The sequence below is a fragment of the Anarhichas minor genome, unplaced genomic scaffold, assembly GCF_050575085.1.
Source record: "Anarhichas minor isolate MPS153535 unplaced genomic scaffold, ASM5057508v1 ptg000003l, whole genome shotgun sequence".
Taxonomy (NCBI): domain Eukaryota; kingdom Metazoa; phylum Chordata; class Actinopteri; order Perciformes; family Anarhichadidae; genus Anarhichas; species Anarhichas minor.
This window is the reverse complement of record NW_027466449.1, coordinates 2881253-2906460: the sequence shown is the minus strand read 5'-3', so window position 1 is coordinate 2906460 and position 25208 is coordinate 2881253. Positions and strand designations below refer to the sequence as shown.

The 25208-nt window shown below is 42.7% G+C and overlaps 2 protein-coding genes across 5 annotated transcripts in view; both read right to left on the bottom strand.

Annotated features, from left to right (window-relative positions):
• The window catches only part of prkar2aa (protein kinase, cAMP-dependent, regulatory, type II, alpha A), a 36323-nt gene extending 24247 nt beyond the window's left edge, over window positions 1-12076 (bottom strand). The window contains exons 1-2 of one of the 3 annotated variants that reach the window (XM_076093553.1): window positions 11403-12076; window positions 10270-10556 (exon numbers count right to left, since the gene is read on the bottom strand). In XM_076093553.1, the coding sequence (XP_075949668.1) occupies window positions 10270-10519 (250 nt within the window). In that variant the 5' untranslated portion in view covers window positions 10520-10556; window positions 11403-12076. Of the gene's footprint in view, window positions 1-10269; window positions 10557-11117; window positions 11260-11402 lie in introns of those variants that run through there. The other 2 variants (XM_076093562.1, XM_076093571.1) reach the window with 2 other exon arrangements.
• A 4162-nt stretch (window positions 12077-16238) lies between these two features.
• Window positions 16239-25208, bottom strand: part of mgll (monoglyceride lipase) — a 35074-nt gene continuing 26104 nt past the window's right edge. For both annotated transcript variants that reach the window (XM_076093603.1, XM_076093595.1), the window contains 4 exons: window positions 24795-24905; window positions 24197-24286; window positions 22509-22724; window positions 16239-21506 (listed from right to left, as the gene is read on the bottom strand). In XM_076093603.1, coding sequence (XP_075949718.1) covers window positions 21375-21506; window positions 22509-22724; window positions 24197-24286; window positions 24795-24905 — 549 coding nt within the window. In that variant the 3' untranslated portion in view covers window positions 16239-21374. The remainder of the gene's footprint in view (window positions 21507-22508; window positions 22725-24196; window positions 24287-24794; window positions 24906-25208) is intronic.

The window sequence follows — 25208 nt, the reverse complement described above, 5'->3', positions numbered from 1 at the left end:
CCAACAGCCAATTAAAAAAACAACCATCATCCTTTTCCGTTACTCGTACATTCCTCTTCACACAGAATGCATGGTGAGGTTTAGCTGGTACTTGAGGGACATGGAGGACCCCAGTCTGTATAACACTCAGTGGCTGCAGGTTGGACACCTGAGGCCCGTCTCTCACCTCTGTCTGCAGATCTGTCCTTCACTCTCTGAAGCAGACAGGTGGGTTACAAGTTATTCCAAGAATCAACAGACACTTTTTCACAGATAACAAGACGAGCATTTTTCAGAATACTGCTGAACAACATCTAGGTGAGATCCTCCCTGCCAAGGTGTCAAAGATTAACTGCATTTGGCTGGTATTTAATGTTGGCTCTCACCCATTAGTTACTCTCTCATTCAGTCTCTTCTCATTCATGTTTTCCTTCTTTCTTTACACTTCTCCCCCTCGTTAATCCTCGCTTCTTCTACCGTGCCAAAGACAGTTCAGCTACACCGGCCTTATAACCCCGTCTCTCTCCAAGTCATCTTGCCTCATGACATCAGGCCTGTGCATGGAGACCAACACATGCAGAGCGAGGGAGACCGGAGGTCAGAGAGAACAACAGGGCAGGTTCAGAGGAAACCGGATGAGAGAGTGATGTCTGATGTAGAACAACAGACAGAGAGGTGAAAAACAAAGATGTGGTCGTCAGAGGGGAGAGATTTAAACGGGTCTGAAGGCTGAATTAAAAAATAAAATAAAATTAAAAAGAAAGCTAACAGGAATGTGCAAGAGTAAAAAAGATGGGGACAAAATCCTGACATCGGCTTTTGTCGTTGTGTCACTGTGACCACGGTTAAGACCGACGCAACAGAACGCGTTACTGTGACCTGTTTTCATCAGCTCTTCTTGTGTCGGGTAGAAAAGGATAATAAAAAGCAATGCTAGGTAACCGACTAGTCCCGGCACCCTCGGTCAATTCTCTTATCTCACATTGCTGCCTTGGGAAATGCTGACAAACAAGAACCGTTGGTGGTAACCATCTACTCTCGCCACAGTGTTGAGTAACCGACCATTGTTTCATTTAAAAAGATCTTGTGGCCTGATAGAGCAGGATAGGGCTGACTGATGTTTGAAGCCAATCACGGACTGTATTTACATCGCCTTCAATGTAAATCTAAAATCACCTTATTTGTAAGCGGTATTACATGTATATTGCTTCCATTCATATTCATTCTCATCGTGAGCATAGCCTCAACGTATCCACATTACAACATCTCAGTTTAAATTGTTCTACTCTGGCTTACTCTTAATGCGAATATGCAACACACTACTCATAGACCCCTAAAAGAAACAACATACGTGTGCATGAGTATATTCAACTGATGGATCGTTAGCAAAGATGGTTGAGGAAAGACAGTATTTGGAAAATGGCTCCACTGAAAGCATTTCTGTAGAGACGCATAAAGAGGAAGGAGTGCTTGTAAAAGGACAAAACCGGGGGACATCTTTGGCATGCATTGTAAAACAGTTATATTGCCGGATGTGTGACAAAATGCTGTGAAACCGCCACCACACAATCATAGTTCAGACAATGAATCTGAATATATTCTTACTGAATATTATCCTAACGGCAGAGAACATCACTGTAGCTTGTGAACATGAAACCGAATAATGACTTGTATTAAATGACGCCGTTCCTCAAACGGGGTGTAAAGGAAAAAAGCTTCTCAGAAGGACCGAGGATTCTAAACTCTCTTCAGAATCCCGGTTACAGTCCTCAGACCCGAACGTGGAGCCGGTCTCACGACGTTGATTGCTGGAGGACCGATTCCCAGATCCTCATCCTGTAATGTGACCACTCTCGGCCCAGCTCCTCCTCCTCGTGAGTCGCACTCTGCGTAGTGTTTCTTGTCTTTTTCAGTTCTTTGTACATCTCTCTGCCTAACGTTGTTCCTATCCTGTGCCCTTCTCTCTTCCTCCCCTCTGAGCTCCCACTTCTCCTGGGAGAAACATCAATACATGGGCACACAGCCAGTACCAGCACTGTACCAGTATTATACCAGCCCAAGGTTACTTTTTGAGACATTATTATTGTAGAATTATCTCCTATAAGTATCTCATGCATCTGCATGCAGCAAACAAATAAGCACCGAAATACAAATACCTTTATGAATTGCAAAACGTCTGTTGTAAGTTATACTTAAAACAACTGGATTTTAAGATGAAACCCAGCCGCATCTTCCACTGAGACCCTCCCATGTCCCTCATGTTCCGTCACTCCCTCTCTCAGCACGGAGAGGAACAGGGGTCACTTTGGGGCCATGGCCATCGAGTGGTTCTCTTTAAACATCACCAACATGTACACGGCTTTGATGAAAAACCTTAAATCTCAGAGCTGCAGATCTCCGTCTGAATGTCGCATTGGAAGCGCATTTTCTTTACAATTAATAGTTCTCAAATCATTTGCACTCTGATCCCTCACAGTTAAGTAATAATTCATCTTACAATGCAGTCTGAGGTGAGAGGTACATTCACAATACCAACATAAAAGGAGAAAGGAAGTGTAACAAATCATCTCTAATCCAGATGATTTGGAGTAGGAGGTGAACACATTTACATAAACGTTTGGGTTATAGTCATTAAGGAAACTGGTTTGAGGCAGTGGTCGGTGTGTGTTGGAGCAAGAGGGGCCCGTGAACTCCAAAAAGGAGCAGCAGAAGAGGATGCATAGCCACTGGCTAAAGGCCTGCCCACCCCCTCCATTTCCTCATTGTTCTGCAGTGCCACTAAAGATAGCTTGAGGGCAGAGAATGAGGAAGTACCAAAGTTCAAACAATCAGTAAATGCAAGCGAGCCAGATTGTACCACAGCCTCATCTGTCTTTTCTCCTCTCTCATGATGGGCTTCGTCTTTCCGTTTGTTAGTTTTTGTCTATTTCAATTAGTGTTTTCGTGTTCTTCCTCTCTTCCGGTTTTGTCTCTCTGTTCTGTTCTCTTGCAAAGGAAGACCATCTTTCCCCTTATTGCATTCTAACAGGCTCCCTAATGACAAACAAACAAATACGTCGCTCTGTTTGTGTCCTTTAGTGGATGCACAGACGCGTCTCCTTACATGGAGATTAGATAAAAGGCGGCTAGAGAACGACAGACTGTCAATTACCGTACACGGCAATGTCACGAGAACACGCGACTCGATGTCACACAATAATTCCATCTGGTCAGGCTTCAAGGAACGCGCGTGTGTCCAGTAAGCCAGAGCACGGACCGATCGGTGACGACACACCGAAGCGACAGTTTGTTCAAAACAACCATGGCGGCTCCTAAAGAGGTACAGTAAGTGTAAATGCTGCGATAGGATCAGAACTGGAGAGAATGGAATTGAGGACTTTTCTCGACAGAAAAGATGTTTTCACTCTTCTCTCGACTCCCTTCGGTAAGAGTGCGTTTGACAGATGGTTCGTTCCAATCCCCTGCCACGTATTTTTTTGAAAGTGCCTGCCCTACTTCAGACAGCTTCCAGTGATTACTTCTCGGGTGGTTCTGTGTAACAAACCATCTCAATGCCTCACTTGCACACGCTTTAAGGACGCGTCTTTGTGACTTGAACTGTGGCCTATGAATTCCTAAACTGCTACGTTGCACTGGTTCAAGTTGTTTTGCTTTATCTCCAGTATCTCAGTGGCAGAATACAAAATGCCTCTCTCGCCATCACTGTTAATGTTTTCAAACATGCTCCTTACTTCAATAAACTGATATAGACAAAGGAAGGGATACAACGATTTGTGTTCGCAGAAATATAAGATGTAGAAAAATACAGGAGAAAAAGATAGAAAAGGACAACTAGGGAGGTGGAGAAACAGGTATATAGACGTGTAGAGAGATATGGCTACAGAGAGATTCAAAGAAAGAGCCTCAAAAAGATAAGAAAGGCAGGAGGAGGATAACAGCAGGCGGGTTGGCTGGAAGGCAGACAAACCAGCAGACTGGCTTTCAGAGGAAGGATCGTGATTCATGTACTTTGTGAAGCAGAGGATAAGTGTCACACACACACACACACACACACACACACACACACACACACACACACACACACACACACACACACACACACACACACACACACACACACACACACACACACACACACACAAGGCAGAGATAAAGACAGTCAGTACCCTTGAAAAGACAAGGCAGGAGGACAGACAGGTACTGTATTCAAAACAGACTGAGTAGCATGAGCCGTCTGGGGGCTTTTCCACTTAATGCCGTCAGTCAGCCAGTCCGGCAGCTCTCTGGAGGGACGCTAGGCTGCATTAGATTTGCCTGCAGGCTAAAAGCACACTGGACACACACTACAGCCTGCTAATCGGGTCACCTGTTGCACAACACTGAACTGAGACCAGCTACACACACACACACACACACACACACGCCTATACCAATATACACACGCTTAATTTTGATAGGCCTTTTTCACGGCAGCCATTTTGACATGTAATTGCAGGGTAAACACAGGTGTGACTGATGGTCCCATTCTATTTAGTGTCCCGGGCATTACAGTGGGCCTGCATGCACAACAATAGGGCCCCGCCCAACTAAATGGAACAGGGCCATCATTTATTTTTTTCAATCACACCTGTGTTTACCCTGCAATTACATGTGAAAATAGCCGCTGTGAAAAGCACACACGCACTTCTTACTGACGATCGTTATCCGCAAATATTTAGTAAAATATGCGATCAGGACATCCGCATTCATGCTTTTCTAGTCGGCGATCTCTGATGATGTTACATTGTAAACAATGTGTTTGAATTGACAGGACGGTGATGTGTTCAAATGTAATCTCGTAGAATGTAGTGTTGGTGAGGAACTTGAATAAATCCAGTTGTTTGAAAGAGATTTTTTCACAACATAAATAGATATTAGAGATGAATTATGACCCGTTTAACTTCCCAACACCAGCTCTAGGCAGCGTATAATACATCATTAAAACCACTCATGACAAGATTTCTTTTAATCAATAAAAATTACAAACTTAATAATAGTCTGGAGCCTTGTAGACCAGCTGCTATAATCAAACAACAAAGGGATCTGTGTCTGTCAATATGGATCATCAATGCTCGGCAATTAGTATCGGCGGAAAAAAACCGTGATCGGGGATCTCTAAAAGTTATATTTGCTCTACTAAACAGCCTAATCGTTACTGTATTGGAGAGCTCAAATGAGCGAGAGAAAGGATGAGGGGAAACAGAGAGAAAGGTAAAGTGAGGGACAAAGAGAGGAAGTCAGGCTGACAGAAACAAAGTAAGAGTGCACAACAACAAGGAGGAGGAGACAGAGTGAGGGAGGAGACACAGAGGTCAGAGGGGCAGAATCTCACCGCGATGTGCGTGATCAGGCCTCGAGAAACAATAACCCTCAGGGCTCAACAATAACCAAACATATTTGTCTAACACACACACACACGCACACGCACGCAGTGGTTGTCTCTGACGTTCAGACTGAGGGTGTGTGGGGAACGATTTTAGCTTCAAACTTACTTCGACTTACTTGAAAGAACGAGTGAAAACAACTGGTGACACACAATCTCTCCCCAGAAGAATGCTACACATGAACTCCACAGCAACTGAACTTAAGGTGTACACCCCTAGTTTATACTGCACTTCAGGCCTTCAACAGAGTTCAGACATTTTTTAAACTTCTCCAGGACTTCCAGACATCCCGCCATGTATCATGGCCACTTTCAAGGTTATAGGTAAAGGCTTTGGTTGTATTCACCAAGCATCGGAGCCGTTTGTCATAACTGTAGACCGTCAGTTCAAAACAAAAACCAAACCATCTGGGGAAATGGGCGCTTACTGGTGCGATGAAAAGGAAACACCGTCTTCTGTTGATGTTATGAGTCTTCCCAAGACCTCTGCTTTCAAAATACCAGTGCTCACATAATTAACACAGCACACACACCTAGGGAATATTTAGAAAATACCAACATGTGCTTTTCAGGAAGAAGAAATATCACTCCTCCAAACAGATTGCAGCATTTAAGAGGTAAATGTAAAAATCTGTGGTAAAAGCTGCACTGTTCAGGATGAATAGGAGCTAAGCCTAGAGTCTGCTAGGTGACAAAGCTGTGTGTTATGCTCTGTTGAGATAGCATAAGCAGATTTTTCTTCTTTAAAAGACTCCTGTCTACATCATTTATTCATATCCTCTGCTTTATCCCTGCTGTCGTTCTTATACAATCACGTGTAATTCATTTCTATGATCATCTCTGGGACTCATCAGCTCCTCGATGCATCTTTTAATAAAAAGTCCCACTTATTTCAGTCACGGAGGCCTCCATTCATCCCTTTCTGGTTCTCTCGGTGAACGTGCACTGACAGACTGAAACTAGACAGGCCAGCTCTAAAGAAAAAGAACGTGCACGGAAGACGTCCTTTGTCATGCACCTTTTTTTTTTTTTTTGCATAAAGCGTGTACTTTCTTTCATCTGCCACCGCCTTTTGTAACTCCAGTGAATGCTGAGTAAAATGGAAAGATCACACATTTCCCCGGGATTCACGAGGTAACTTTAGCTGTACTTTACAGAAAAGAACAGCTCTGAACCAAACGTATAGTTCAATCAGACAACGTACACTTTATGTACTGAAGCTCAGCCTCAACACAAAGGGTTACTTGAAAGTCTTTAGCCAAACATCACAAGGTATGATGGAGGTACAACAGTTTCTATCCAAAACAATCCCCCCCCCCTGTTAAGCAGCTTAGGTCTGTGTAGTGATCCTGTTGTGGATTACGGCAGCAGCAGTTTACAAAGCATGTAGAATACGAAGTCATGCTTTAGGAGTATACTGTACTGTGCATGGGAGTACATTACCAGCGATCTGACTAATTTACATTACAGGTGTTTAACTATCACGCATACACAGCGATCTTCCTGCAGCGCAAATTAAAAGGTAAAGAGCACACTGGTGAATCATTGTAACTGTAAGTAGCCGAATAAAAGAAAACAAAAAGAGTGTCAAGTAGTTTAAAACAGATGCAGATAATTTCCATGTTACAGTGCTGCCATTTCACCGTGACGCTCTCTAGACTTTTTTTTTAATAAAATGCCGTCTTCCTCATCATAGGTCCAATAAAACATCTTCTCTCATACAGAAACTGTTCTATGCTTTCTCAGCTGAATATATATTTCTTAATCAAGAGGTCAAAACTCAAAATGAGTCACTGGCTTACTGTTAGTGCGTCACCCACCGCCTGATAAAATCAGCGTGATGTTTTCATGAGCTCTAAAAAGTGGGAAAATGTCTTTTCAAACCTCTGAGAGTGTATCAAACTCCGGCTTCGGAGAATGTGCTCAATACTGGCACTAGAACTCTGACACAACGTGGTGAATATAATACATTACTATATGAAGTATTATATTTCAAACTAAATATAATGTCCAAGTTGAGTCAAGATTACATAATCAGAGTGCTAAAGCACTAGGTCACCAGAACAACCCATACAACTGTACTTCTGACATGCTTGCATTGAGGCACACCCTTTGTATTCTAGCATTAGTGGTCCCAATACTGTCAATGTATTGACTTATTGTCTTTAGTTGGTTCAGTGATGCAAGGGTTGTATCTAATACAATCAGATTGGATGTTTGTGACCTTTGGAAACAATGAATATCCAACCGTCTTCTGCTATCCCGAGTTCAGAGTTATTTTGGTGTTTTTTTTTTCACGAGACCAAATTGATTTGGAGCATGTGCTGTTGAACTACAGTAGCAGCACTATAATTTATACCTATAGGCTACGACAGTGGTCAGGCAAGAGCACATGCCGTCTTTCATTATACAGGCCTGTGTTGTTCCCGTCAGAAACGAGTGTCCCCTGGGGGCCGTGTACACAAGCCCTGCTAGATAATCTACTGTCATGGATGTCATGTGTGTGACCCACAGCATCCAGGCAAAAGCACGAAAATGTCAGCTCCCTGTTCATCCACCTTGGAAAAATGTAACAACTGATCCCTAACCAAAATGTACGAGGAAGAATTGCTTCATGGCGTCACCAGGCTGGAATTTGAACGGGCCGTGAAATCAAGTCATAAACATCTGTTTGCCTACAGATTCACTCACACACATGCGCGCACACACACACACACACACACACACAGCATGTGCACACACACACACACGCATACACACTGCTCCCTCAGCTGAGGTCACAGCTGTCAGACAGCAGCCAAACCCCACTGGTGTGCGCACAGAAACAGAAACTGTAATCCCCTTTTTACCCCGAGCCAGCTTGTACCAATCTCCGAGGTTGGCCAATGGGGCATGATAAATATGGTTAACCTATAAATGCAACAGACTAGGACTAGAGATACAGTTTAGACAGAAAAACACTGCCCAAGTCGGGGGACATAAATCTGAAGGATTCCTTTTTTTACTTCACTTAGCACCTGGATGTTACACTCCACCAGTGCTTTAGTATCTACACTAGCAGGAGAGAAACCATGCGAGCCATAATCATACTTTGGAAGCATTTAGATTTCCACACACATAAGCCTTTAAGGCCAATTCATACTTTCCGCGTCTGCGTGTCTGCTAGGTTCCGCTTTGGTCTACGTGACGTAAATGTCCTCATCCGGCCCCGTCCACAGAGTCTCTGCACGAACCCTATGTGGATGTCTGGGTGCAGCTGAACATTTAGGACCGTGCACCCTGTACGCACAGCGAGCACGCACGCCAACAGCGAGCTTGCCAGTTCATTCCACAGTCCAGTCCAGGTGGTGGCATATGTACCTCGAGCTGGCTTGCCAAAGAGAAGATGATAACAAAGTGGATGCTTGTTGTGCAAAGATCCACCGTTACCAACATATAATCCATCTATAAAGGAATACAAAGGCAGACAAATGGCGTTGAACTCCTGGTAAACACTAGTATGGTCTATTACCGCTACGAACTGGAATGGAGTGTGGATCGAGAAATACGCATGCGTGGAAGGCCAGACCAACGCTGACCCTCATTTGTAGTATGAACGGAACCGCATGCGCGACCGGTACAAGTCGGCAGCTGTCCGCGGAGTGCAGGAAGTATGTCCAATGCTTTGACCGTCATTAGCTACTTGCACATCAGTGAATTGGATTAGATACACCTACGATAGGTTCACAGATCCTCGCAGCTGATCACAACAAAGCATTACAAACGATGAACTCATTGAGAAAACAGAACCTCCATTCACAAGGTAACAGCCCTTGGCTCCACAGCACACGGATGTGATCTAGGCCACGCTGCTCTCAGCAGCACAGAGGAGAGCTGAGCTATGGAGCAGCTTACATCTTCTGCCAGTCTGACTGACACACACACACACACACACACACAGGGGAGTGATGGGAAAGAGACATGGCATCACTTCTGCTGAAGGTAACGCACTGTGTGGGACCTTGATATTTAGAGTTGCAAAGCAAAGGATATATAGTTCATGAACTCTTAAAATTAAAAGGTGTACATTGCTGAAAAGACTTTTCTTGGAAAATGTGTGTATCTACTTAATTTAATTGAAACTCTACTTTGATTGTTAAGTTGTAGGCTACATGTGGGCCTATTTCAGTTTTATGGCAGTATGTATTTAACATTCAGAGAATATCCAATCATTTAAATGGTACAAGTATCAACTTATCATATTCAAATTGTAAAGTCGTAAATAAAAGCTGTTGACCAACAGCCATTGTAAAACATCAGGAATTTAATACATTATAACTATAATTATATGTGGGCTGCCTCTTGTTATATTGCAATGCTTGCTGGAATGCAATATAAGACCTTTTCAATTCAACTTAAGTGAAAAGACAAGTGTGGAAAGCCTTCAGGAAGGTCTGTGTAGTCCAGGCATAATTTGAACTTGAGAATCTGCAATGCAACAGTTTAATTCTTTCACAGTTTCTGCAATGATTTGAAGGGAAAGCTATATTTAATACATGAGATATTTTAAGGTGTTGAAGCTTTGTGGTTCAAATAATCAACGGTCAGACATAATGTACTCTTTAGATCCTAACAGCCAGATAGATGATGAGAGTGGAGGAGACCTAAATTAGATGGGTGGCAGATGAGGGCTCTTGCTCAGTGAGATTTTCTGGGTTCAAGTATAAGTAAGTATGGGCGGCCTCACACACTCAGAAATCAGTCCTTCAGGATTGGATGAGATAGATTCTGACTACATCAGTGACCAGGCCTCAAGCCTCACCTTTACTTTCTCTCTGCCACTCTCCAAGGCAACAAGTGACAATCACGACAACAAAACATCCACTTACGCTCAAAGTCAGAATCATCGTCGTCGTCATCTTCATCTCCGTTGGACTCCGTTTGCATCGGCTCCCCATCAAACACGACTCCTTTCCCCAGCTTGACGCCGGCAATGGCCCCATCCTGGCTTCTGGTGTCCCGCAAACGGGTGAAGTACTGTACTGCAAACTCCACCAGGTCTGACGGCCTTTGTCGCAGCACCTCCACGGTGTAGCCCTGCAGCAGTTCTGTCAACCCCACCGGTATCTCAATACTCATGGCTGTGTGTGGCGCGGTGGCGGCGTTTGCTATCTATCTACAGAAGGAGGGAAAACATGTAAGAATTTGTTTTGGTTAAGAGTCATACCTGTGTTTCAGTACTGGGCTGTGATGTCATTAAGGATTGCTTCATGAATGAACAGCAGACTTTGACTTTTATGCCAGAGCCCTGTGTGCCCTGTGAATGTAAAGTGGATAATGACAGCTCTGCATGGCAACTGGAATGCACTGGCACAGCCTGAGTAACTGAAGAAAAAAAACCATCAAGTTTGACAACTTAACAGATACTACACCACCACTACAGCTAGTGTAATGACGTGCATGAAGGGTGGCTGTGACATTGTCACTGAGCGGCCACTTTATCTAGGGTTGAACACACGGTTCACACAGCTGCACCAAACAGATATGAGCTTAGTATTTGCGACAGATAACCAGAGACATTCGCTGGGTTTCGGCAACATTAACTTAACATAACTAAAGCGTAAACGTGGGGTTGGTGGCCAGCTGGAACCGGCTAGCAAAGCAGCTAATTAGCTAATATTCATGACAACTGGTTTCCTGCGCTGTTCCATCCACAGATATACTTAACTAGACTTACCTATCAAACTTGGCTAACAAGTAATGACCGCAGCCAACGTGGAGTAGCTGCTGTTCAAGCGCAGTCTCACTTTAAACCCATCGAGTGTTAGCTCTCTTGCTAGCTAGTGTGCCACCTTCAAGGGAGCCTTAACCGTGAGCTGACGCTGTATCATGGCGCACTGGCTGAAGGAGCTAAGCCACAGATAAGAGGCTGGCTGGATAACCGGGGCCATGCAAGCTCAGCAAGTTGTACGGAACCGGTAATCCGTTTAGTAAGCCAACGTAACGTTACCGTGTCACTTACGTGAGATTCTGTCTCCCCGGCTAAACTAGCCAGTCCCCTCCTTCTTGGTGTCTTCCTTGTTTTCTCTTATTTCGTCTCTTCGTTTTAGCCAGTCTCTTTGCCAGCGTAGCGACCGGATCCCTCCACAGAAGACACTTGTCCAACGGTAAAGCCAGCAATGTTACGTTGGCGTCGCCTAGCTTAACGTTTAGATGTTTTAGCTTTGCCAGCTAGCTGCAAAGCGATGCTGGCTAAGTTGAGAGGAGAAAGCACTCGACTTCCCCGCTGCAGCCTCTTCTTACGACGTCCACGCACTCGGTGAGGGTGGGACTTGATGTGGAGGTACGGAGAGCAGCCTAGCTGACAGGCTAACCGGCTGAGTTGCTAACTACTTGTTAGCAACTGCCTGTTTTCCTTCGGCAACTGCCGTAATGACACCACTCACTTGGAGTAACAAGTCAGCTGCTGCAGACAGGTGACCAATCCTAAACTCAGCGTTTGCTGCGTAGCGCCACACCGCCGTTAAGTACAACCCGAAGTGCCGACGAAAACAATTGTCTAACGTTATTCCAGCAGTGTGGCGGCTTATCGCAACAGGAGAAGCCTGCAAAAAATGAACAAAACACACGTTTCCTCCCTCCCGGTGAGGCACTCCACAGCTCTTCACGCACGAATGAACCTCTGCCTCCAGCAAGCGTGAGGAGGCGTGGTTACTGAGTGAGCCGAAAGCGTTTGACATTGATTGACAGAAAGCCCGGCCAATGATAATACAAGTTTAGAATACCCCAGCCAATTGGATATAATCATCTAACTATAGGCGGGATTCAGGGCAGAATCATATTTATACACTCAGCATTGGACCACACCCACAAACATGGCTTGACAATTTGGTAGAGACTTCTATTAATATTAGATCATAAAAAATATAACAAATTCCAGCCAACGTGTCTGGATCTGTAAAGGCTGTGAGAAGATGTGTTTTACTTTGAATTTATTTTCCAAGAAAACAGTCCTGTATAGAGAAAATGCTCAACTTTGTTGCACTTTAATCTGAGGAACCCATCAATCCAACACAAATGTTGCTTCTTAAGTGTGTTTCAAAACATATAGATCAGACAGCTTCATACAGTTGCAAGTCTGCAACAGAATGCCTCTCTTGAAAGGTCTAAATCCTCTCTTGTATTAGGTGTAAAACAAGTCCTCATAGATTCTCTTCTGTCCCAGTTCCCTTCCTTGCCCTCATCCCTCACTAATTCCCTTGTCTAACTGCCATTCATCTCTCATCCTTTTCCTCCTTACAGACTTCCAAGGCTCTTCGTAGGTCTGTTCGGATAAGACAGCACTCTTTGCTCTTATCCTCTGAATGCATATACTGTATCAAATCTTCATGTAACCCTCTAAATTGCATTTAATCTGAGTAAATCAATCAATCCCGTTTTTTTTTTTGTCTATTTTTGTACACACCGCTTCAGTGCATTACTAATGAGTATTCTTGTTTCCCCTTCCATCTGCTGCCCTTACTTATTTGTTTGGTCTACAGTCAGTTTTCCCCTGCAGAACTGAGACAGGCGAAGTGGAGCAGGGGATGCTGATGGTGGATCTACAGGTACCTATTCTGAGAGGCTTCCTAAGCACCACCACAACCATGTAGCATCTCCTCTCTTCCATTCCTTAGCTGTCACAGAGGTAAAGCCGTTGCCATGGCCACAGCAAGCCCGGATTTAATTCCTCGAGCCAGTTTCTGATTGGCTTAGGTATCTGTTTCCAGATCTCCAGGCTCCCTCTGCTGGGAGAATAAACTTTGGAAATAACACATTCTTAAAAGATTTATTGTTGATGTTTTCATAGAGTTTGCAACCAATTCCAAACTGTGCTTTTTTTTGTTGCAAAAACAGATCAAACTCCTCAAAACATATCACATCATCAATATGATATTTCTCAGTCCCACAGGGAGATGATGGAGGTTGTATTACACTGCTGAAATCAATTAGCTTGTGAACCTTACTGTTTTCCCCTAATCACTGCTGTATGTGAATAAGACTCATGTATTTGGGGCATTTTTCAGTTGAAGAATGTCCAACTATACCCACAGGAACATAAACAAGTGGCAGTACAACCTATATTGAAAGTGACAGATGAATATTCACACGTTCAGTCGGGACTCTGGACCTTCCTAGAAGTGCCATCCTATGGGAGTCGCTGCTAATGCGGTTCCAGCAAACTCCAAAAATGTCTCAAGGAGAGGTGCTAGCCTACATCTTTAGGGAGGGGGGGTAGGAGAGAGAGATAAAATGGGGCAGAGAAAAAGAAAGCAAAGGAGACTGAGATAAAGTGAAAAAAGATAGCATGTCTGTGGGTGTTTGTATTTCCTGTGTTTTTAGTATGTTTCCTCTCCAAACATCACCACCTTGGACTGCTGACATACAGCCGGTTTTCACATAAGTCGTTATTAGTGTCATGAGAATGTTCGAGGGGGAGGAGGATGAGAAAACAGAGATTTCCCAAGAGGGATGATGAGTAGGCGACTGTACCAATTGCTTGCTGTGATGTGGGTTTCCTGGGAACCTATAGGGTTAGGACTACTGTCTAATTCCTGGAGACAATAACCGAAGGTTTTGACTGTTTAAACTGAGAATCAGTGATGTAGGAAAACACCACAAAAGATACAGCGGAGCATGTGTTTGATTTAAAGTGTGTTGTCAAAATTAGGGCTAATATAGTACGATTTTTTTACATTAAGACCTCAGTGTTTGTACAAGAGTAAGGTCAGTGCAAATGCATGCCCTGAGATTAAAAAGTCCAAAAACCAAATAAAACATAAAATATAAATCATTGTATTTAAAATCTTCAGCCAAAGCCTTCGCTCATTCATGCCTTGCTTGCTTGTGCACTGATCTGGAGACACAGTTCAAACTCTACATTCATACAACTGAGGCCGTCTTCAGTGAGTTATGTGATGCAATACCGCCACCTAATGGCTGATGTGTGCTTTTAATCTCCCGAACAACCAAGTCAACTGCTGGCACGATTTGAACCATATGAGCAGCGTTGTCCTGCATCATTCTTGAGTTTGCACATGAAACACCACATAAACCAGTGTGTCAGGTATACTGACCCGTGTCACATTCAACTTCACTCTGCTGCATGCATTTCATCATGTAAATTAACTTTTCAAACTTCATGTTGCAGCGGGAGGTAAATCCTTCACTAGATGGTCTGCATCCAATGATTGGTCCCAAAAAGTATGCCAGGAATAAGAGTTTCCTCTATGAACACTTGAGATGTTTTCTCGGAATTAGGGTGAAAACACAATAAAATGACGAAAAAAAAGTTTCTCCCACCTGATGCTCTTTCCTTCTTATAAAGTGATTAAAACGTTGTCCAAATATGATTCATTAATAAACTGAACTATCAAACTAAATAACATTTGCCTTCTCACTGAACCCATTATGAAGAGAAGCTGTAAAAATATTCCAGTCAGACTGCACAGTTAAACAGTCATAACGTTGATTCTGTATGAGAGTGCGGACATCATAGAATATCCAAGTAGTTCAGTGATTCAGAAGTACTTTGATTATTACATTTTATATACAATATGTTGTCACACTCGACTAAAATTGTCTAATGCTGATACTCTTTGTTATGATGGGTGTAGGATTCTGACATTAAAAACATAAATCTGAGTTAAATTAAACGTTATACTGGCCTTAGAGATGTAGAACACAAAAGTTGAGTTTCTTAGTTTTGTTTTGTTTATTTGACAATTTATTTTAAAAAGACACTTACATGGTTGCAACATGCTCAATGTAAAGAACATCAGGGATAACTCAAAAAGGTCACGGGACTTATTACCATTGTTGTCCTCATTGTAGTTAGATGTTGTATAGTGTGTGTGTGTGCGCGCACGCCTACCTGCCCGTGCAGATAGTGGAGTACGCCATTAGCGGCATTAAAAACCTTGATATACAAAAATATACAGTTGATACTTGAGTATTAGCTCAGCTTTTCAAATAGTGTCATCCAATATTTAGTACACTGTTAAAACAAGCAATGCATTAATGTACAAGAAAGACTCGAGACTGTGATGCTTCAACGTGACGTTATGTGGTCAACGATGTCCAGTTGACTTCATACTTTATGTCAATGCATGATCATATTCAGGTTTGATTAACATCGTTTCCCATAACATAATGAAGGAAATGTAGAAATATTTTCTCGCATCATATTTATTCTGTATGTTTTGATGGCATGATGAACATTGCTTATCCTGACAACAATTCACACTTCATTGTCCTCCATTGACAATTAAAATATAGATCTTTACCAGTATACCAGTAACTAAGGCCAGAATTTTTGGTTCACGAATATTACGACACCCGACAAAAGTGCAGAGTAACTGCACAGTACAAGTAATAACAAACTGTGTTGAAGTTTGTCTCCAGTTCTGCCACATATACAGGAGCCAACTGTGACTATTGTAGTGCTTTGAGTACAGCACATTTGCGTTATTTTACAAATCCTTGTGTCATTGTCATGTAATGGACAGAACTTCCTGTTTTCAATTGGGAGGTGTTTATGAGCTGCATCTCAGCCTGTGCTGAAAGATTCAGAAACAGATTGGACATAGATTCAGACAGACACACCGGTAAATAGAAAGAGAGAGACAGGAAGACTAGAAGCAGACAGACACAATTACCGAAACACAAACAGATGTGACAACCAGAAAAGCAGAGTAACAGAGACGCTCATCTGCTTAACGCAGCCCTGTGCAGTTCATCCATATCAAAACACACAATCGTCACAGTAATAAGGCAAACAACACTAGACCACAATCCAAAAATAGACGTACAATACGTATTCCCATAAAAATCTTTTAATTGTGTGGAACGCTGAAACATGCTGCTGTTGGAAGAAAACCTGATACCTGCAATTTAGTCCTCAAACGTATTTTGACCAAATTGTCTTTAATCTAAGATATAACACAAGATGTTATGAATGCAGAGAGCTACATTACGTTTCTCACTCATGTACATATCATTTAAAGTTTGTTTTAAGAGGAGATACCTTAAGATTAAAGAGAAAGTTAAGTTCCTGAAAAAAGCAAATTTGGGAAAAAAAATACAACATTTTCCCAAACCTGTAGCAATTAAACCTGTAGCAGTCCTGTTGTTAAGATCTTGTTACGAAACATTTTGAAATCAGATGGTTTAAACATTTATAGTTGTGTGACATACAGCACAAAGACACTTCAACACACAGTAGTAAAATACTCTATGCAAAATCATATCAGACACATTGTCATACATTTTTGGGACTGCTGTACATGCATACAACCTTGAACCAGTTTCCATCTCAAAAAGTATTATGGAGCTTCATGTAACTGAGCATCAACAGTAAAGATTACAGGATATGACTGGTTTATGGTATAAAAGTGCCTTGTCATGATGCGTAATCAATATATAGTAGCCTATACATAGAATTAAATCCTATAAATACTCTAGATAAAGATAAATAAAGAATTTGAAAAATACATCAGGGGCTTGTTTTTTGTACTTCCATCTAGTATTGTTAGAGATACTATTCTATTGTAGTGTATTACAGTTACGTTCAGTAATCAAGCAGTCTGACCTCTAGAAGTAAATCAAATCAATCAGCAAGATTTGAATGAGGTTTTTGCTCCAAAATGCAATATCAACCATTTTAAAATGGCATCTGCATTTTCAATGAAATATTTGTAATGACTAGTGTGTAATTTAAGTTCCCAGGGGAGGAAATGATGACAACAACTTGGATCATCTGTATAATGTTCATGCATTTACAGCATTTTGGAGAAGACCTCTTCAAGTCTTGCTGTCCACTCGAGCACTGACGCTAGACTTCATTCGTGCAAACTCTGCACTGAATATTTCCAGTGCACTTTAATCTCATACAATTAGAGAAAGACTGGCGTGTGCCCCTCAGTCCTCCATCATATATAACAGCTCTTTTCTTAGAAACAGTCATAAAGTCGAGATCAAAATAAAAAAACACAGACCCCGTTCACAAACCTGCAGGCCAGGTGAATTTCGTCAGAAAAGCTGCAGCCAAATTAGTTCCCCCCTTAACATTAACTTCTGTCCTAAATAAAAACGATATTAACAGTCGATTGGATTATTACATATTAACAGAGCAATGCTTCTGTACATGGCTATCTCTCAGTATGGTAAACCTGCATACACCTCATGCTTGTACACAGTCCACACACCAGTAGGAAAGGACATTGGCATGACCAGGGGAGGCTTACAGTAAATGCCTTTGCACAACGTGAGGGTTGTGTCAGGGATCACACACCTTTAAGGAATGAATAGGAGTGAACTGAAAAGTAAAACAAAAGTGGTGGATTCCTCTTTAATTTCACTTATAGTGCTTTGTACACCACTTTTGAATCAAGGCGGGGCATAGATGGAGGCAAAAATACACAAAGAAGAAACATTTTGGCCTTAATATTGCAAAGAAATCATTCTTTGAAAAAATGTAAATAGTGTATTTTCAGTACAAACAGCAGACCAGCCTGATTTGAATTCAGAAAGTGTAGCAGCTCTCGTTATTCACTGCAAGCTGATGACGGTAATTGTTTGCTCTCTTATCGCCACGCTCACACAAAAGGGAATCCTCAGAGCAGCAAAATGGACAACCAGCCCTGAAAGCCCAGCAACGTCTGCTTCACATCCTGCACCATTAACAAATACACATTTTGCACTGGATGATTTTACTGGGGGGGGGGGGGCTGCCATGGTTACTGACAGCTTCTCTCTCTTCTCCTCTCACTCCATCTCCGTCTCTGTCCACCCCCATAGCTAACGATAGCAGTAATATGCACTCGTGTAGTCTGACAGGTCGAGCTTTTTAAATTTACTCCATTGTGCAGCCTGAATACCACTGGGACTGTGCAGCCTTTGTGTGTGCCGTGCCTGCTGCAGCTCAATCAGGAGTAGATTGTGTTTGAAGTGATATGAGGTTGAGGTTAACGGTCGGACTCCCACTGGGACCGACGAACACATTACATCTCAATCTATGTCTGCACCCAAGGTAATGTAACCTGATATTTGGTCTGATGCACTTAAATCCTCAACCCCCCTCTATTATCTGATGCATTTTACACAATCTGCCAAACACTTTGCTTTGCGTAGAAAACGTACACTATAAATCTGCCAGGTGTTCATTTTTCATGCAGATCTCAATTGATCTCTCGTTTTCCAACGCAACTCCGTGGTTTCAATACCAACAACAGAAAACGGTTTGCAAATATCAGAGACATCCATCCGAACCGTTTTTCGTATTCAGCGGACATTGGGTGAAGGCAGGGTGCACCCTGGACAGGTCACCAAACTATCGCAGAACTGGCATAGAGACCCTCCCTACACTCTCTGCACGAGTCCCTTTGAACTCTGTCTTTGGACTGAGGGAGGAAACCGGAGAACCCGGAAAAAAACCCACGCTGACAACATGCAAACTTCACACTGAAGGGCCGTCCAGCCATGGGATCAAACCCAGGCGCCTCTTGCCCCCGACTCAGAAACGTCAAGTTTTTGCGTCCCTGAAGGAATTTAGCGAGTTTGTTGCAGCATTAAGCCGAGCAGGGTCAGTGGCAGGTTAAGCAATGTGTTCCCTGTTCAACGAGTGGCAGGTCTCCGGCCAAAAGATTGACCACTAGGGACAGTGTGGGTGGCTGACAGAACAAGATGTTCAAATAAGCAGTAGAACAAGGGGCTCTGTGATGGACAGAACAAAGAGCGCTGCTCACCACAGCGACTTAAAAAAAAACTGGGTGACACAGGGTGAGATAGGGAGAGACAGAGGGAGGTAATAGAAAATTAAAAAAGGAACAATAATTCTTGTAGTGATCACCGTGGTTACACCATGTTCCCCTACACTCTCTCCATGAGGCCCTTTGAACTCTGTGTGATAAAGAACAAAAACAAAAACTCCTAAAAAGGCCAGGGTGGAACAGTCGAGTCTCTTTCCAAGAACTGCACACTTGATGTTTTTTAGGACATGATGTCTGAAGTCAACAAACAAGACACTTGTTATCTGTTGTTTGAACGGCCACAGAATGTTTGAAACCTCTCCGTGTTCGATGTCGGGGGTGGACGAACTTTTAAAACTCTTTGACTCGTGCGGCTGAAACTTTCTTATGCTTGATGCAATGCCTGCTAATTACCGTCTACCTGACAATATAAAATGGTGAGCTCAGTGTGCGTCTGTCTATCGTATAATTAACGGCTACCAATAATATAGGCTACTGCGACATTATTGCTATGGTTTCGTTGAAAATCTATTTGAAGCCAGGGCTGACTTTAAGTACTGAAGTGACAGGTTTATACTTTGGGAACATAGAAAATAGATGGAGAAATATTAGCTTGACCACTGCTTTAGCCACTCGCACTGTAGATGAGATTTAGAGGAAACCTACAGCACACTATTCCTGTTACTACCTAGAAGGCATAAAGTCTATCTTTTTAATTATTTGGATTTTTTAAGTTTTCAAATCAAATCAATCATATCCATCCATCTATACATTGAATGTCTTTAAAAAAAAATCACATTTGTTTTGGTTTGGCTGAGCACAGAATGCAGCGAGGAGGATGCAGCGTGACATACGCAGCCAACAGCAGGCGTATACCTACAGTCTACATCCGGTGAGTCGGACTGAATTCTCAGTCAAATCACTTTCTGTTCCTCCTCGTCTGGAATCTATTGTAGAGAACATCCTGTCCTCCCAAAAAAATGTGATGACTACGGCATTGTTCTGAGTTGGATTCCCACTATCCACCCATGCAAAAATAAAACCCTGCATACATCCATGTTACTTAAAGGTGATTTGGATGAAAGTGTCTACCAAATGACAGATGCTGTTGAACAGAGGAGATCCACTCTTTTGTCCACAGTAACAGAGCAATGGGTCCCCTCCGTTTTCCAGCTGGGCCCTAGTCTGCAGTCTGAGCTTAATGAAGTTATAGCCGCAGAGAATGACCCTAACAGTGAAATCAACTGTGACCTTAAAGGTCAAAGGTCAGAGAGAGGGGGGGGGGGGGGGGCTTTTGAACTTTGCACCCATGGAGAGTCGTTGTGTCCATTGGTAACTCAGTCAATAAATGGAGGTGGTGGGGAAGTAATGTAATACATCCGTGCCAAAGAATCGGGAGATGCGGAAGTCAGGAGAAGAGAGGATTTGTTATATATATATATATATACAGTCACATGTGCTTACAGAATAAGTTTATAAGTTACTATATAAGTGTCAAAAGACGCTATCAAAACTGTCTCCATCAAATCTGTTTTGTATCCACTGATGTTGTGTGTTACTCATACGCTGCTGACAGTAGAGCTACGTGAGGACCGAGATGTTGATCGCTCACCCTGCACTGAACCGACAGCGGCTCCAGAGGGGCTGTCCCCCTGCTGATCCTGACCTCTGACCTGTCTCCTCAGGGTGGATGAGCAAAGAGGAAATGTGCCCGTGCAGATTAATAATGTAATTCTTAAACTTGTGTGTATAAATGTGGAGGAAACTTTATTATTGCACTTTGAACCCCAGCACATTGTAGCTTACATTTGAATTAACTTGAGCTGCACCCCAGTGAGGTCCACTGGAGATGATCACATGGTTGCCAAATAAGCCCGCTGACTGTAATACATGAGACACATCCCTGATCAAATGCTTTGCAGGGAAACTGAAGTACAATAAGACGTGGTTTCTGACCCCATCATCCAATTTAAATCAGAGTAACTTAGTTTGAGGTTGACATATTTAGTTTTGTACAGTTTGTGCCCAGAGGATGAAGTCATTACGCTTTTTATACAGAGAAAATAAAGTCTATATGCCCGAATGTATTACCCAGGCCAGAGAGTGTAGTAGTAGTGTTGTTTTGCCTGACTGGAAAGTGAGCAGGCCTCTTGGAATGGGGTTGGCAGTTCCCTTGGAGCGCTGACCGGTTTGTCAAAGTCCCGATTCTAGGAGCCTTGCGGTTGCTGCGAAGTCGTAACGGGGAGGTGGTCTGTGATCCAGCTGGTCACCTCCTTCAGCACGGACTCGACCACCTCTGGGAGGTCGTGGTGAAGGCTGTGGTAGCCTCCCTCGAAGACCTGAACAGGAGCGAGAGAGCCAAGAAAGATGACTTGTTTGAAATCTAAGTCATTTGGAGAACACCAAAAAAAAATGCGAGTCTCCGGCCTATTTTAAATTAACTGCAGCGCAATGTCAGTCAGAGACAAATTTATCACGCTTAGCTAAACCTTCAAAGAAATACTATGAAAGTAAATAAACAGATTATTTTCTGTGATAAACCAATTTCCTGATACTAATTGTTCAGGCATTTAATACGTCAATTATTTCTTTGATGAGAAACGTGATAAAGCGGTCCCTGCACCTCATGAACACCACCTGATTCAATAGAAAAGAAGAAGATCCACAAAGATAAGAAGTGAGCAGGACCTCTCTTTTCTCACCTCTCAGTTTTATTTTTTTGTCCATGAAATGAGTAACTATGTAAGAAAAAAATGTGTGAACAGAAATGTACATACTTCTGCAAATGAGGAAGAATCTAAATAGAGTTCAAAAAGCCTCCAGTGTGTCTGTCAGTGAACGCACCCTGATGGAGTCAGCCAGGTGTGCGAGTAAACGTTTTTGCTGAAAGGTTCCATTGAATAATGCACTTTTTTTTTGTTTTTATTAAACTTACATATACAAACACATATTTAACTGCCAGCACAGCTTAGTTTAGGCATCGACCTTTATCCCAAAAGCTGAATTTACTGAACTGGGTTTTCATGTATCAAAGGCAGCAGTTAATATTTCTACACAACTTGAAGTTGTACTTTCTGTATCAGTCATAAAAGCATGGACTTTTTTGTAAACTGTGGCAACCTCCCATACAGCCAATACAAGTGTCATTTTTAAAATGTCAAAAGGCAATTGGGTGATACTTGAAATGAAGCTACTGGATACAAGTTTGTGTCAATGTGATTATTTCATTTTCTTTGACAGTATTTTAACAGGCAGTCCCACTGAAAAATATTATTTGAAATAAAAAAAACTATTTTTCTAAATCATTTCCATACCATTTTCTGTAAGCAACCCATCCTCACCTCGATTTTCTTGTCTGAGGCCGGAGCGTTCTCGTACATCATCTTGGAGCCTCTGATGTCGCAGAGCTTGTCGTCGTCGCCGTGCAGGAGCAGGAAGGGCCAGCTGATGGACGGGATCTCCCTCTCGATGCGTGCCGTCGCCTCCATCAGCTGCATGGCGAACGACACCCGCATGCCACCGTGGAAGTTCAGCTCATCGGCGGCATACGTCTCCACCTGGCAGGAGAGAGAGACAGACAACAAAGGGTCATGGGGCAAAGTGGACAACACTCGAGTTTATTACGCTTAAGCATCTACATCGAACAAGCACGATAAACTTTGTGGTTTAATCCAAATATGGAAGAAAGTGGCTCCATGGGAGAAAACAGGGCCATGAAAGTAAGAAGGCTTCTGGGAAAAACCATGAATGTTGGCAAATTGGAGTAAGGGTTATAAATAAATGGATGGGGGGCTTTTATGGAAATAAAAATATGACTCACAGAAAGTAAATGTGACACGCTACATTAGTTTAAATCACAGTTGAGGAGCAGACGGCACTCAAGAGTATCGTTCACCAGAGAGTTCTATTATAAGATTTACGGCATATTTATTGTCTCCAGGCACACTGGAGGACCTACAACGAACGATTGCAGTGCCATAGTACGTCTGAATAGCAAGCTACTCCCGACATAACTACAGATATCTGCAACATCATTTTGGCTGGTTCAAACTTTATTTCAAGATATCTGTAATTACATTTTGACTCTGCAGAATAAAATACAATTGTCTACAAATAAATGATTACTATACCTAATTCAAGTTTGAGATATTTACAACATCATTTTGACTCGCTAAAATTCTAAATTCGATCTAAAAAAGGACAACGTAGATATCTTGAATGGAGGGGATTTAAAGATGTCTGAAACTGGAATTAAAACTCGTCAATATTTAGTTGCAGATATCCGCAACTGAACTGTAGGCATCGGTAATAAGCAACCCCGTACACATTAATGGCAAAAGTAGTTTGAATCTTACTTGTCAAAATGTACTGAGAGATAACAAAGATCAGAGTTTTGACTAGGCAAAATTACTTTTTAAATATCAGTGATAAGTACAGCTTGCCATAGCTGCCGGCATGTGTGTTTTTGTCTCCTCTGTGGTTTCATTCGAAATACACACGCAACTAAATACAGTGCACACAAGCGTTGTCTCATTGTCCTGTAGGTGACACAGTACATGCACCTCTTTTTATAATTACAAATAACAATGCAACTCACTCAAGGTATCTCTCACACACACACTCTCACACTCTCTCTCTCTCACACACACACACACACACACACACACACACACACACACACACACACACACACACACACACACACACACACACACACACACACACACACACACACACACACACACACACACACACACACACACACACACACACACACACACACACACACACACACACACACACACACACACGAATGACTTGTGATTTGGAAAGAATTCACATTATGTATTGTAGGTTGGTCTTTCCTCCTGAGACTGTCAAATGGAGTTGGTGCATGACATAACACACATGCAAATTTCCCCCTTGAGACCTGGTTAATTTATTTTCCGCGAGGCCCTTCCCTGATATTTCAATGACGGATAACAACACCGCCCTCCCGCCCAGACGCACACCAACATGTGTCTCTCACCTGCTTCTTGTCCCGTGAGATCCATTTGGAATCGATGGAGCCAAGAGTGAGGCTCGGCAGCATGTGGTTTAGGACCTTCGCCATAAAAACCTGCAAACAGCGAAAAACAAAACACACAGAGCGTTCCAGTTTATTCTCACACAACAACACCTCCCTGGTGGATGTTTCTATCCCTCTCTATTATTATTTCTCTCGCCATCTGACTAGTGTTACAAAGACATACAGTGATGAACATTTTGAGTATGCACTGTATAATCCACCCGTTTGCATGGAAAATAAAAGCTCTCTTCTCCTTCCATGCAGATCGTCTTTGGCCTTGACACTCGGACACACTTGTATCTGTGAGATTCAGAAAGAGACGACTACTGCTGCTCAAGTGGCACTTACACCGATTCTCACCTTTGAAACACACACAAAAATAATAAAATGAAGTATTATAGTAATCCCCCACAGAGTGCTGAGTGGAGCAAGACGGAAGACTCCTGGGTAAACTGTGTACTTGAGTGAATAAAGTGACTCAATTATGAAGGAAAGAGCAGAGGAAACGAGAGAGCAAAGGTGAAGAGGATAGAAGAGTGGACGAGCGACTGTGTGGTACCTTGAACGGCGTGGCCGAGTCTGGGTTCATCTGGACCATCGGAGCTATCAGAACCACTCCGGCAAAGTCAGCGGACCTCTCACAGGCCGTCAGGATGGAGATCGCACCACCCTGAGTAGGAAAAAGCACAGAATGTACATCTTGTAAATTAAATTGATGAGATATCTTTGAATGGGAGGAACGTATAAAAGTTTTCAGTTGTTTGAAACTTTTTTTTCCGTCAATTTGAATGCTTTATTTTTAAAGGTGTGATGATCTTCAAAGCAGGAGGCATGAGTCAGAGGTGAGGTGCAGACGAACCAGGTGTTGTTTTTTCCACCAACAGTGAACACATACATCGACAACAAGGCTGAGCTCTCGAAGAGGAAGCTCTACAAAACACAGCACGTCATCAATACACACACACACAACACA